Genomic DNA, 13,698 nt, shown 5'->3' with positions numbered 1-13,698 from the left:
GTCATCAGGACATTCCAGAACATGAAATGCTGGAAACCCTCAGCAGATCATAGAGCATTAGTAGAAAGAACAGATAAGTTAACATAGACTTATGTAGAAATGACCAGACAACAGCTTGTTCGATCCAACCAGTCCGTGACATTTACCCTCCACATGAACAGAATGTCTGATTTCAAAGTGGAAGGTGAAGTAAGTCAGCTTACACCGGAACAGTTATTTCTGCATTGAAGTTGCCTCACTCTAGACCTCGCGTGTTTACTTTTATTTAAATAAATTTAGGGTACCCAGTTATTTTTCTTTTCCAATTAAGGGGCAATTTAGTGTGGCCAATACACCTGCACATCTTTTGGGTTGTGGGGGTGAAACCCACGCAGACTTAGGGAGAATGTGCAAACTGCACACGGACAGTGACCCAGGGCCGGGATTCGAACCCGAGTCCTCAGCGCCGTAGTCCCAGTGCTAACCACTGTGCCACTGTGCTGCCCCTTGTGCGTGTTTACTTAACAACATTTAGGGCAGGAATCTCCGATCGCCAGTGCCGAAATCGCATTCGGCAATCGGTCGAAGCATCCATGTTTACGCTGGAATCGGGGGCGGTGCTGTTTTTGCGATGCTCCACCCCTCAAAAACAGTGTACTCGGGGAGTATGGCACACGCCGTATGGACGGCCTCAGGACGTTACCTGAGGCCCTACCACGAAGCTCCACTCCCGACGGGCCGAGTCCCCGACGGCGTGGCGCAATTGTCCTCGCAACTTTCGGGGTCCTCGCGTGGTGGCTGCTGACTGTGTCCAGCAGTGCCACATTCTGGGGGGGGAGCCATTCCGCTGGTGGGGGGGCTTCAGCGGGGGCTGGGGGGATTGATGGGGGGTGGTCCGGGGGTCGCGAGGGGAGTGACAGTCTTTGGCAAGCCGGGTTGGCGCGCGGACAGCACCATGTTCATGGCCGCCACAGGCGCCGGCTTTCTGGTCGTACAACCAGACCGATCCTGTGGAAATAGCAGCAGAATCAGAGAACCCAGCCCTTAGACTTTGCAGCCTTCAAAAGGACGACTTGGCTGCAGAATTGCACATTCTACATTGCAAAGTACCACATGGTCTGTATAAAATAACACACTGGACCAGCCATGTACATCACCACAGGAGATTTTGATAAATATTTTATATTGTACCGTGTCAGTACAAAACAATTGGCATCATTTTAAAAATCACCTGACGGTAATTATCCAATTTAGAAGCAACATTTGAATTGTTTTATAAATCTAAGATTTAATAAACTTTATTTCCTCTGCCAGGTTAAATATCGAAAGAGGTGATCCTTCCTCGGTGGATGCAAGGCCAGGACAAACCGTGAGGTTATTGTGCAGGGTCGATGCTTCCCCCTCTCGTACTGTTGAATGGCACAGAGATGGAAGGCCATTATATTCAGTAAGGTTAGTCTAAGTTAAAAGGGCTTAGCTGATAATAGCTATGGCTGGAGAACTTCTTCTAGAATTCTAGAGTTCAGTGTTCCGAATGCGAGAATATCTATCTCAGCTCCCTTCATGCAACCTTTCCCCGGATGATATGGACATTATTCCTGAAGTACAACTGCTGTGTTGAATGGGATGTATTTGATAATTGTTCACTGTTCATTTAAGTTTTTATTCAGCTTGTCAGTTGAGGGACGACGGTCATATGTTCATATGTTTCATATGTTCAATGACCTCTGGATGTTCCAAAGTGCTTTACAGCTAATGGAGCATTTTGGAGTATAGTTCCTATTTGTCATGTGAGTAATACAACAACAATTTATGCAAAGCATGCTCCCATATTTAGCAACATGATGATGACCGGAAAATGTTGTAGAGATGTTGGTTGAGGAATAAATATTGACCAGGTTGTGGCAGTAAATTCCATTGCTCTTCAATGCAAAAGGATTTTTTACATCCACCTCAGGGGGTATTGGGACCACAGCTTAACATCTCTTCTGAAAGATCGCACCTCTGACTGCAGCACTCCCTCAGTACTGATCTGGAGTTGGAAGGGATAGTTGTCTCCTGAGCTGCTTGTACTAACCTGTTAAAGGGATTCATTTTGCTTTTTCTCACATATAGACACATCATGCACGCAGATGGGTCATTAAAGATCAACTGGGTTCAAGACCAAGATGCTGGATTGTACACATGTCGCGCATCTAATGGACGTGATCAGGATTTTCGTCAAGTGCAGCTTACTGTTCGAGGTACTGTTTGTGTATTGGGAGCTTTGATCTGAAACACTAAAGCTGAACGAGCAAGAGATTCTTGGTGTTGTGACAACACTTAACATACTCATTTCTACTACTCCCCAATGGTACTATAAATTCTTTTTAAGATAATGGACAATTCAGTCTTGTATGAATGTGCTAAGGGGTCATTACTAGAAGAAACTATCCTGAAAAGCACACTCTTTTTGTCTAATAAACAATCCTGTGTAAATGTTCTTTATCTATGATTCTCGCAGGTTACCTTCAATCCCTGCACAAGTATGAACATAGGAAGAGTCAAAACCAAAACGTCATTTGGCTGTTAGAAGCCATGGCAGCACATGGTTAGTACTGCTGCCTCACGGTGCCAGGGATCCAGGTTCAATCTGGCCTTGGATCACTGTCTGTGCGGAGTCTGCACTTTCTCCCCATGTCTGCATGAGTTTCCTCCGGGTGCTCCGGTTTCCTCCCACAGTCCAAAGATGTGCAGGTTTGGTGGATTGTCCATGTTAAAGTGCCCCTTAGTCTCCAAGGGTTAGGTGGGGTTATGGGGATAGGGTGTGGGAGATGGCCGAGGTAGAGTGATCTTTTGGAGGGTTGGTGCAGACCTGATGGGCAAAATGGCCTACTTCTGCACTGTAGAGATTCTATGATCCCCTTAGTATTCCACCTGTGCTTTGAACACTGCTGTACTCTGCACTTATACAAATCAGTTTGGTGGATTATTTCAGAGCTCATCCCTCCCCATCTGTAAAATGTCTTTGAAAAGCTTATTTTGGTTTGTTTAAGCTGGTGTGCATTTTCCTAATCAGAACCTAACATTGATCACAAAGAATCACAAGGATCCTGGGAAATATGATCAGATCATTGACACTCACTCGGTGAACTCGTCAACACTTCCTTTTTTTAATGTTCTTGTGTTCTGGACCAAATTGTGCTAATCATGAAACCTGTGAGTCCAGTAAAACTAAAAGCTAACCAATACGATTTCAAGAAATAAATTTATAGGAATCTTCCCAAAGGAACCCCTTCCCTTAATGGGAGCCCAGATCCACTGCTCCCATGGACTGAAATTATTATCTCACTGCTCCTGCCTTGAAGGTAATCCAATGAATATCTTTAAAAAAAGATCCAGAAATAAAATGACTGACTTCTGCATGTTCGCATTTGCTTACTGGTACAGTAAAGTCATGTCAAAGTAAGAGCCTGCCTCTGAATGTCTGTGTTGTGGCTGGTCTTTTTCACCTGCACGGTTTGATGTTTGCATTCCCTCATCGAGATAGGGGCTGGAAAATTCCTTTCCAAACGGTGTCTGACCTGAGACCGCATCAAACACCATTATTCACATGAGCTGAAATTGCGATTGGTTGACTTCAGTCCTTCCACATTCCAGTTTTGACAACTGTGGCTTCACAGCGCCAGGGTCCCAGGTTCGATTCCCCGCTGGGTCATTGTGCGGACTTTGCACGTCCTCCCCGTGTGTGCGTGGGTTTCCTCCGGGTGCTCCTGTTTCCTCCCACAGTCCAAAGACGTGCAGGTTAGGTGGATTGGCCATGCTAAATTGCCCTTAGTGACCAAAAAGATTGGGAGGGGTTATTGGGTTACGGGGATAAGGTGGAAGTGAGGGCTTAAGTGGGTCGGTGCAGACTCAATGGGCCTAATGGCCTCCTTCTGCTCTGTATGTTTTATGTTTATCTAGATTTTGTAGGTTTCAGGATGGCAGATAAGATAGTGAAATAGGCAGAAGTGTGGCGGAGGGTCGTCAATGCAAAAGTGTGACGTGATGCACTTTGGGGAAGACAGCATTACTGCAAATGGCATGATTTTGAAAATGTGGAGATCACACAGGTGACACAGGATTGGGAACAGTTTAAAATTCAGCAAAGGCACACCAAGGGATTGATAAAGAAGGGGAAAATATAATTTTAAAGTAAACTAGCAAGGAACATAGGTTTCTTTGGTATCTGAAGAGAAAAAGATTAATAAAAACTAATGTAGGCCCCCACACAGTCAGAAACGGGGGAATTCATAACAGGGAACAAAGAAATGGTGGGGGAACCAAGTTCGTACTTTGCTTGGGAAGACATGAATAATGTACCGAAGGTTCTGAGAAACACAAGTTTTAGTGAGGAGCTGTAGGAAATTTTATCAAGGATTTCATAGCACAGCATTTGGAAAGCAGTGGTGTAATCAGACAAAGTCAGCATGGATTTAAGAAAGGATAATCACACTTGACAAATCTAGTAGAATTCTTTGAAAATGTAACTGGTAAAGTTGACCAGGGAGAACCGGTGGATGTGGTTTATTTAGACTTTCAGAGGGCTTTCGCCAGTGTCTCACAAAGCAGATTAATATGTAAAGTTAAAGCGTCTGGGATTGTGGGTAGTGTCTTGAGTTGGATAAAAAGCTGGTTAGCAGACGGGAAGCAAAAAGTTGGAATAAATGGATCCTTTTCTGTTTGCCAGACAGACTAGTGAGTACCGCAGAGGTCTGTGCTAGGACCCCAACTGTTCACATTATATATTAATGATTTGGATGAGGGAACTAAATGTATTGGGCGGGATTCTCCATCTCGCAGCATCCATTTTCTGGTGCAGACCGCCTCCACTGGCAGCGGGATTCTCTGTCCTGGCAGCCGGCCAATGGGGTTTACCATTGTGAGCACTCCCACACTGTCGGGAAATCCACGGTCATGATTGCGCTGCCGACAATCCGGAGGATCCTGCTGATGGAGAATCCAGCCCATTATCTCCAAATTTGCAGATGATACAAAGTTGGGTGGGAGCATGAGCTGTGAGGAGGATGTAGAGATGCTTCAGCGGAATTTGAACAGGCTGAGTGAGTGGGCACTAGCATGGCAGATGCAGTATAATGTGGATAAATGCGAGATTAGCCGCTTCGGTAGAAAAAACAGGAAGGCAGATTATTATCTGAGAGGCTGTTGATTGAGAGGAGGGAATGTGCAATGAGACCTGGGTCTCCTTGTATTCCAGCCGCTGAAATTAAGCATGCAGGTGCAAGCAGGCAGTAAAGAAGGAAAATGGTATGTTGGCCTTCATTGCAAGAGGATTTGAGAATAGGAATAGTGATGCTTTACTACATTTGTGTAGGGTACTGGTGAGGCCACACCTGGAATATTGTGTGCAGTTTTGGTGTCCTTATCTGAGGAAATATGTTCTTGCTATGGAGGGAGGGCAGCGCAGGTTTACCAGACTGAATCCTGGGATGGCGGGACTGTCATATGAGGAGAGACTAAATTGGTTAGGATTCTATTCATTGGAGTTTAGAAGGGTGAGAGGGGATCTCATAAAAACTTATAAAATTCCAACAGGATTAGACAGGATAGATTCAGAAAGAATGTTCCCGATGATGGAGGTGTCCAAAACTAGGGGTCACAGTTTGAGGAAAGGGGTAAACCTTTTAGGACTGAGGTGAGGAGAAATTTCTTCACCCAGAGAGTGGTGAATCTGTGGAGTTCGCTTCCACAGAAAGTAGTTGAGGCCAAAACGTTGTGTAATTTCAAGAAGGAATTAGATATTGCTATTGGGGCTCAAGGGATATAGGGGGGGGGGAAGGCGGAATCAGGGTACTGAACTAGATGATCAGCGATGATCATAATGAATGGCGGAGCAGGCTCAAAGGACCGAATGGCCTCCTCCTCCTTCTGTTTTTCTGTGTCCCTCTACACAAATCCATCAAAGTTAATAAGGCAGTTAAAGAAGCATTGGGGCTACTGGCTTTATAACTAAAGGAATGGAATATAAAATCAAAGCGATCATGCTGGAACTTTATTAATCACTGGAATATTGTGACAATTCTCAGCACCACACTTCTGGAAATATATAAAGGCCATAGAAAGGGTACAGAGTAGTTCATCGGGATGTTATCAGTTATGATGAGAGGTTGGAAAAATTGGGACTGTTCTCTTTGGAACAGAGCCAGGGGCGTGGAACTAATTGGATAGTTCTTTCAAAGAGCTGGCACAGAAAAGTTGGGCTGAATGGCCTCGTCCTTTACTGTAAGATTCTGCAAACTCTTCAATACCTGAATGAGGAGACCCTGGTTAATGAAGTCCTCTCCCTGGGCTGTAGAGAGTAAATTGTTTAGATCACTATTGTTTTTTTTGAAAAGCTGAATGATGTTGATTGATAAAGCTGGTCAATTTGTTTCTATAATCTCAGACGATTCTCTTTGGGAACATTGGATATTGTATATCTGATTTGTCTCTTCTGCTGTTCCCTGTGTCCAGCTGCTACTCACATCCGACCAAGTTTGTCTGTGATTGAAGCTCGGGTTGGCTTCTCAGCACAGCTGCCCTGCCTGGCTGAAGGACTGCCAAGACCACAGGTGTTCTGGGAGAGAAACGGCACACGGTTGGGACTGGCAACCAGGCCTCGCCTCACTCAGCTGGATGACCAGTCTTTACGCTTTACCTCTGTAGTGCCTAGCGATGCAGGGGAATACGTCTGTGTTGCTCACAATAATGTGGGACCAGTGGAAAGGATGGTGGTGGAACTTAAGGTCAAAGGTTTTTACACTGTCAACTTTGCATTTTTATGACTGCTTTAGTTTTGGAACATACAAACTAGGAGCAGGAATAGGCCATCTGGCCCCTCGAGCCTGCTCCGCCATTCAGTGAGATCATGGCTGATCTTTTGTGGACTCAGCTCCACTTTCCGGCCCGAACACCATGACCCTTAATCCCTTTATACTTCAAAAAACTATCTATCTTCATCTTAAAAACATTTAATGAAGGAGCCTCTACTGCTTCACTGGGCAAGGAATTCCATAGATTCACAACCCTTTGGGTGAAGAAGTTCCTCCTAAACTCAGTCCTAAATCTACTTCCCCTTATTTTGAGGCTATGCCCCCTAGTTCTGCTTTCACCCGCCAGTGGAAACAACCTGCCCGCATCTATCCTATCTATTCCCATCATAATTTTATATGTTTCTATAAAATCCCCCCTCATCCTTCTAAATTCCAACGAGTACAGTCCCAGTCTACTCAACCTCTCTTCGTAATCCAACCCCTTCAGCTCTGGGATTAACCTAGTGAATCTCCTCTGCACACCCTCTAGCGCCAGTACATCCTTTCTCAGGTAAGGAGACCAAAACTGAACACAATACTCCAGGTGTGGCCTCACTAACACCTTATACAATTGCAGCATAGCCTCCCTAGTCTTAAACTCCATCCCTCTAGCAATAAAGGACAAAATTCCATTTGCCTTCTTAATCACCTGTTGCACCTGTAAACTAACTTTTTGCGACTCATGCACTAGCACACCCAGGTCTCTCTGCACAGCAGCATGTTTTAATATTTTATCATTTAAATAATAATCCCTTTTGCTGTTATTCCTACCAAAATGGATAACCTCACATTTGTCAACATTGTATTCCATCTGCCAGACCCTAGCCCATTCACTTAATCTATCCAAATCCCTCTGCAGACGTCCGGTATCCTCTGCACTTTTTGCTTTACCACTCATCTTAGTATCGTCTGCAAACTTGGACACATTGCCCTTGGTCCCCAACTCCAAATCATCTATGCAAATTGTGAACAATTGTGGACCCAATACTGATCCGAGGGACACCACTAGCTACTGATTGCCAACCAGAGAAACACCCATTAATTCCCACTCTTTTCTTTCTATTAATTAACCAACCCTCTATCCATGCTACTTAATGCCATGCATCTTTATCTTATGCAGCAACCTTTTGTGTGGCACCTTGCCAAAGGCTTTCTGGAATTCCAGATATACCATATCCATTGGCTCCCCGTTAGCTACCGCTTTGGTAATGTCCTCAAAAAATTCCACTAAATTAGTTAGGCACGACCTGCCCTTTATCCTCTAACAATCCCCTAACAATCCTCTCAAGGTCCTCACCTGTCATAGCCTCATTTCTATCAGTCACTGGCATGTTATTTGTGTCTTCCACTGTGAAGACCGACCCAAAAAAACCTGTTCAGTTCCTCAGCTATTTCCTCATCTCCCATTATTAAATCTCCCTTCTCATCCTCTAAAGGACCAATATTTACCTTCGCCACTCTTTTTTGTTTTATATATTTGTAGAAACTTTTACTATCTGTTTTTATATTCTGAGCAAGTTTACTCTCATAATCTATCTTACTCTTTGTAACTTTTTTGGTAGCTTTCTGTTGCCCCCTAAAGATTTCCCAGTCCCCTAGTCTCCCACTAATCTTTGCCACTTTGTATGCTTTTTCCTTCAATTTGATACTTTCCCTTATTTCCTTAGATATCCAAGGTCAATTTTCCCTCTTTCTACCGTCCTTCCTTTTTGTTGGTATAAACCTTTGCTGAGCACTGTGAAAAATCGCTTGGAAGGTTCTCCAGTGTTCCTCAACTGTTTCACCATAAAGTCTTTGCTCCCAGTCTACCTTAGTTAGCCCTTCTCTCATCCCATTATAATCTCCTTTCTTTAAGCACAAAACACTAGTGTTTGATTTTACCTTCTCACCCTCCATCTGTATTTTAAATTCCACCATATTGTGATTGCTCCTTCCGAGAGGATCCCTAACTATGAGATCATTGATCAATCCTGTCTCATTACACAGGACCAGATCTAGGACCGCTTGTTCCCTCGTAGGTTCCATTATATACTGTTCTAGGAAACTATCGCGGATACATTCTATTAAACTCCTCCTCAAGGCTGCCTTGACCGACCTGGTTAAACCAATCGACATGTAGATTAAAATACCCCATGATAACTGCTGTACCATTTCTACATGCATCAGTTATTTCTTTGTTTATTGCCTGCCCCACCATAATGTTACTATTTGGTGGCCTATAGACTACTCCTATCAGTGACTTTTTCGCCTTACTATTCCTGATTTCCACCCAAATGGATTCAACCTTATCTTCCATAGCACCAATGTCATCCCTTATTATTGCCCGGATGTCATCCTTAAATAACAGAGCTACACCACCTCCCTTACCATCCACTCTGTCCCTCCGAATAGTTTGATACCCTTGGATATTTAACTCCCAGTCGTGACCATCGTTTAACCATGTTTCAGTAATGGCCACTAAATCATAGTCATTCACGATGATTTGCGCCATCAGCTCATTTACCTTATTCCGAATACTACGAGCATTCAGGTAAAGTACACTTATGTTGGCTTTTATACCTCTGTTTTAAATCTTAACACCTCGATCAGTAACCTCTCCTAAATTATATTTCCTCTTAACTTTTCTCCTAATTTTCCTTGTCGTTGAACCCACATCTTCATGTAACAATCTGCTGCGTCGCTTACCATTTATGTTTTTACTTCCCATTTTATTCCTTTTAGTATTACTACGCATATTCACTGAACTCCCCTCAGTCACTGTACCTTGTACTGTCGCCCTTTTTGATTTTTGACTGTGGCTTCTTTGCCTTACACTTTTCCCCCTTACTGCCTTTTGTTTCTGTCCCTGTTTTACTACCTTCCGACTTCTTGCATTGGTTCCCATCCCCCTGCCACATTAGTTTAAACCCTCCCCAACAGCTCTAGCAAAGACATTGGTTCCAGTCCTGACCAGGTCCAGAATGTCCAGTTTGTACTGGTCCCACCTCCCCAAGAACCGGTTCTAATGCCCCATGAATTTGAATCAAAGAACAAAGAAAATTACAGCACAGGAACAGGCCCTTCGGCCCTCCCAGCCTGCGTCGATCCAGATCCTTGCACCATCCCTCCCTCTTGCACCTTCTCTCGAGCCACGCATTACTCCTATCTAACCTGATATTCCTACTCTGACTAGCTCGTGGCACAGGTAGCAATCCTGAGATTATTATCTTTGAGGTCCTACTTTTTAATTTAACTCCTAACTCCCTGAATTCAGCTTGTAGGACCTCGTCCCGTTTTTTACCTATATCGTTGGTGCTTATGTGCACCACGACAGCTGGCTGTTCACCCCCCCCCCCCCAGAATGTCCTGCAGCCGCTCCGAGACATCCTTGACCCTTGCACAGGGAGGCAATATACCATCCTGGAGTCTCGATTGCGACCGCAGAACCGCCTGTCTATTCCCCTTACAGTTGAGTCCCCTGTCACTATAGCCCTGCCATTCTTCTTCCTGTCCTAGTGCGCAGCAGAGCCAGCCACGGTGCCACGAACTTGGCTGCTGCTGCCTTCCCCTGGTGAGCCATCTCCCTCAACAGTATCGAAAGCGGTATATCTGTTTTGCAGGGAGATAACCGCAGGGGACACCTGCACTGCATTCCTACTCTTGCTCTGTCTTTTGGTCACCCATTTTCTATCTCCCTCAGTAACTTTCACCTGAGGTGTGACCAACTCATTAAACGTGCTACCCACGATGTCCTCAGCATCGCGGATGCTCCATCCGCAGCTCCAGAGCCGTCAAGCGGTCTAACAGGAGCTGCAACTGGACACACTTCTTGCACGTGAAGGAGCCAGGGACAGTGGACGTGTCCCTGAGCTCCCACATCGCACACGAGGAGCATGACACGGGTCTGGGAAGATTGCTGTAACCAGCCACTGGGGGTTTCTCCCTCATTGCTCAAGATTTGTAATAAACAAGTAGGAAAAGATGGGTCATTTTACAAATCGACTTGAATGACTCCTCTCTCTCTCTCTCTCTCTCTCTCTCTCTCTCTCTCTCTCTCTCTCTCTCTCTCCCCCCCCCCCCCCCCCCCCCCCCCCCCCCAGCCTTGATTCAGTCAGGCTCTAGAGACACAAGCACATAGTCCAAGCTGACACTCCCATTCTGTACTGAGGGAACACAGCATTGTCAGAGGTACCAGCTTTTGAACTTTATAAACATGCATTTCTGGAAAGCCTTTCATGACCTCAGAACATCCCAAAGCATATTGTAGGAAATGCAGCAACCACTTCACACACTGCAAGATTCCACAAACAGCAATGTGATAATAATATGATAAACAATAATAATATTGACTTGAACTCCCCTGCTCTTTGAAGGTCTGCGGTGGGACCTTTCACTTCTATCTGAGAGGGCAGGCAGAATCTCTGTTTAGTGATGAGGAACAGGAACTCTCGCCAGTTTTGCTCTGTCCCACCATAGGGATACTGAGACTAATGATAGGTTGCCTACTGCCAACCTACCCTAGATCAGTTACTTCACAAACTGGAGATCAAACCTAGGACATCCCTGGCATCTGACTCAGCTGCACTGAGTGTAAAGTCAGATTGCCAAAGATACGTGCCTCACTCACTACCGTGATTAGCCCCTGGCTCAACATCAGTTCTCTGTGTCTCAACTTAAACTAATCCAAATGTCACTATTTATTAAAGGATCAACACAAGTTATTGTGTTGTTTTCAATTGGCATGGGTAAGGGCAATGGCATTGGTTAGCACTTCCTTCACGGAGCCAGGGACCCGGGTTTGATTCCTGGCTTGGGTCACTGTCTGTGCGGAGTCTGTATGTTCTCCCTGTGTTTCGTGGGTTTCCTCTGGGTGCTCTGGTTTCCTCCCACAAGTCCTGAAAGATGTGCTGTTAGGTGATTTGGACATTCTGAACTCCCCCTCGGTGTAGCTGAACAGGTGCCGGAATGTGGCGACGAGGGCATTTCTACAGTAACTTCATTGCAGTGACGCCTACTTCTGACACTAATAAAGATTACTAAAAACCTAAAACCATAGAAAAGTTACAGTACTGAAGGAGGCCATTCAGCCCATTGTGTCTGCACCAGCTAAAGAAAAACAAAAGGAGGAGAGATTGACTAGGTTGGGATTGTTCTCGCTGGAGTTCAGAAGAATGAGGGGGGATCTCATAGAGACTTAGAAAATTCTAACAGGACTAGACAAGGTAGATGCAGGGAAGATGTTCCCGATGATGGGTGTGTCCAGAACCAGGGGTCACAGTCTGAGGATTCAGGGTAACCATTTCGGACAGAGATAAGGAGACATTTCTTCACACAAAGAGTGATGAGCCTGTGGAAATCATTACCACAGGAAGTAGTTGATGCTAAAACTTTGAATATATTCAAGAGGCGGCTGGATATAGCACTTGGGGAGAATGGGATCAGAGGCTATGGGGAGAAAGCAAGATTAGGCTATTGAGTTGGATCTATGACTAAATCTAGAAGTTTGTTCCCTCCTGTTATGTGCTGTACCCCAGTTGGGGCAGGTTTAGGTCAGTTGTCTGGACAGTGATTTGTTTTGCAGCACGGGTTCAATTCTCAGACCGACTGTGTTATTTATGAAGGCTCCGCCTTTTCAACTTTGTTCCTCGCCTGAGGTGTGGTGATCCTCAGGTTAAATCACCACGAGTCAGCTCTCCCCTCAAAGGGGAAAGTAGCCTGTGGTCATCTGGGACTATGGCAACTTTACTTTTACTTTGTCCCAGTTGATATGCCGAAAGTTGAAATCCCCAATTATTATTGCCCCATTGTTTTTGCACTCAGAAGTTTGCCCACATCTTTGCTCTTCTAACTGCCTTCTGCTGTCAGTGTGGCTGCACTTTTTTTATTTCTGAGCTCAACCGATATGACCTCATTTGATCATTCAGCCCACCCCACAGCTGTAATTGATGGTTTAACCAATAATGCTACACCCACAGTTTTTTATTCTCCTATCTTATCCTGCCTGAAAACTCTATATCTAGGGTTGTTGAGTTGCCATTTTTGCTCCTCTCTTCCATTATAGCAATTGTATCATTCTGCCATCTGTCCCCTCAGCTCACCATTATTTGCTATAATTCTTGATTTACATATGTGCCTATTAACACTGCCAAATTCCCGTTTAACCTCTAACTTTTTATGTTGTGCTTTTTCTGTCTTTCAAAGTCGCTTACTAATTTTCCATCTCCCGTTCCTTGCTCTGAATTTGTCCTCAGGGTCAATCAACCTTAAATGGTCCCCCAGATCCAACTGCACTAGCAAATCTCCCAGTCCTGTTCAGGTGTAAACTGCCTGAGAGGTCCCACCTTCCCCAGCACTGGTCCCAATGCTTCAATCGCTCAATGTTCACTAGGAACTGGATTTTCAATCTCCTTCCCAGCTCCCCAATATCTCTTTCAGAACCTCATCCCTTTCCTACTGAAGTAATTTGTACAAACATAGACCATGACTCTCGCTGTTTAGCCTTCCTCCGAAACAATGTCCTGCAGCTGTGATATCCTTGACCAGAGAGGCAACATACTATCCTGGCCGCAGAACTTTGAGTATTGGGGATAGTATGTTGGCATTTACAGGACAGGTTTACCCCAGTTCAGCTGCCTGGGGAGCAGCATTAAACCTGGTCTGAAGCACACTATTCCTTCACAATACAGCTTGGAAATATAACATGATAAAATATTTTTGGGTGTCAATGGAGACCTGGAAAATGGCAGATCTGCAGGGGAGAGTTTTGTACAGGAAGTCATGCTCCTTAGGATGTTTTGTACAGAAAACAGGCCCTTGAACATTCCTTTAATTGCAAATTGTAGATGGAAACATTTCCTTGCATCTTGCAATGTGGTCTCCCCAGCCTTTCTTTGACTGATAACCCTCC

General features: G+C 44.8%; 1 protein-coding gene across 6 annotated transcripts in view; it reads left to right on the top strand.

The window, feature by feature from the left end:
* paplna (papilin a, proteoglycan-like sulfated glycoprotein) overlaps window positions 1-13,698 on the top strand; it is a 471,035-nt gene that overhangs the window by 443,789 nt on the left and 13,548 nt on the right. For 5 of the 6 annotated variants that reach the window (XM_072487762.1, XM_072487759.1, XM_072487751.1 and 2 more), the window contains 3 exons: window positions 1,294-1,431; window positions 2,095-2,222; window positions 6,475-6,753. In XM_072487762.1, the coding sequence (XP_072343863.1) occupies window positions 1,294-1,431; window positions 2,095-2,222; window positions 6,475-6,753 (545 nt within the window). The remainder of the gene's footprint in view (window positions 1-1,293; window positions 1,432-2,094; window positions 2,223-6,474; window positions 6,754-13,698) is intronic. The other variant, XM_072487763.1, reaches the window with a different exon arrangement.

The sequence above is a fragment of the Scyliorhinus torazame genome, chromosome 2 (genome assembly GCF_047496885.1).
Source record: "Scyliorhinus torazame isolate Kashiwa2021f chromosome 2, sScyTor2.1, whole genome shotgun sequence".
Taxonomy (NCBI): domain Eukaryota; kingdom Metazoa; phylum Chordata; class Chondrichthyes; order Carcharhiniformes; family Scyliorhinidae; genus Scyliorhinus; species Scyliorhinus torazame.
The sequence above is the reverse complement of the archived record's forward strand: the minus strand, read 5'-3'. Positions and strand labels throughout refer to the sequence as shown.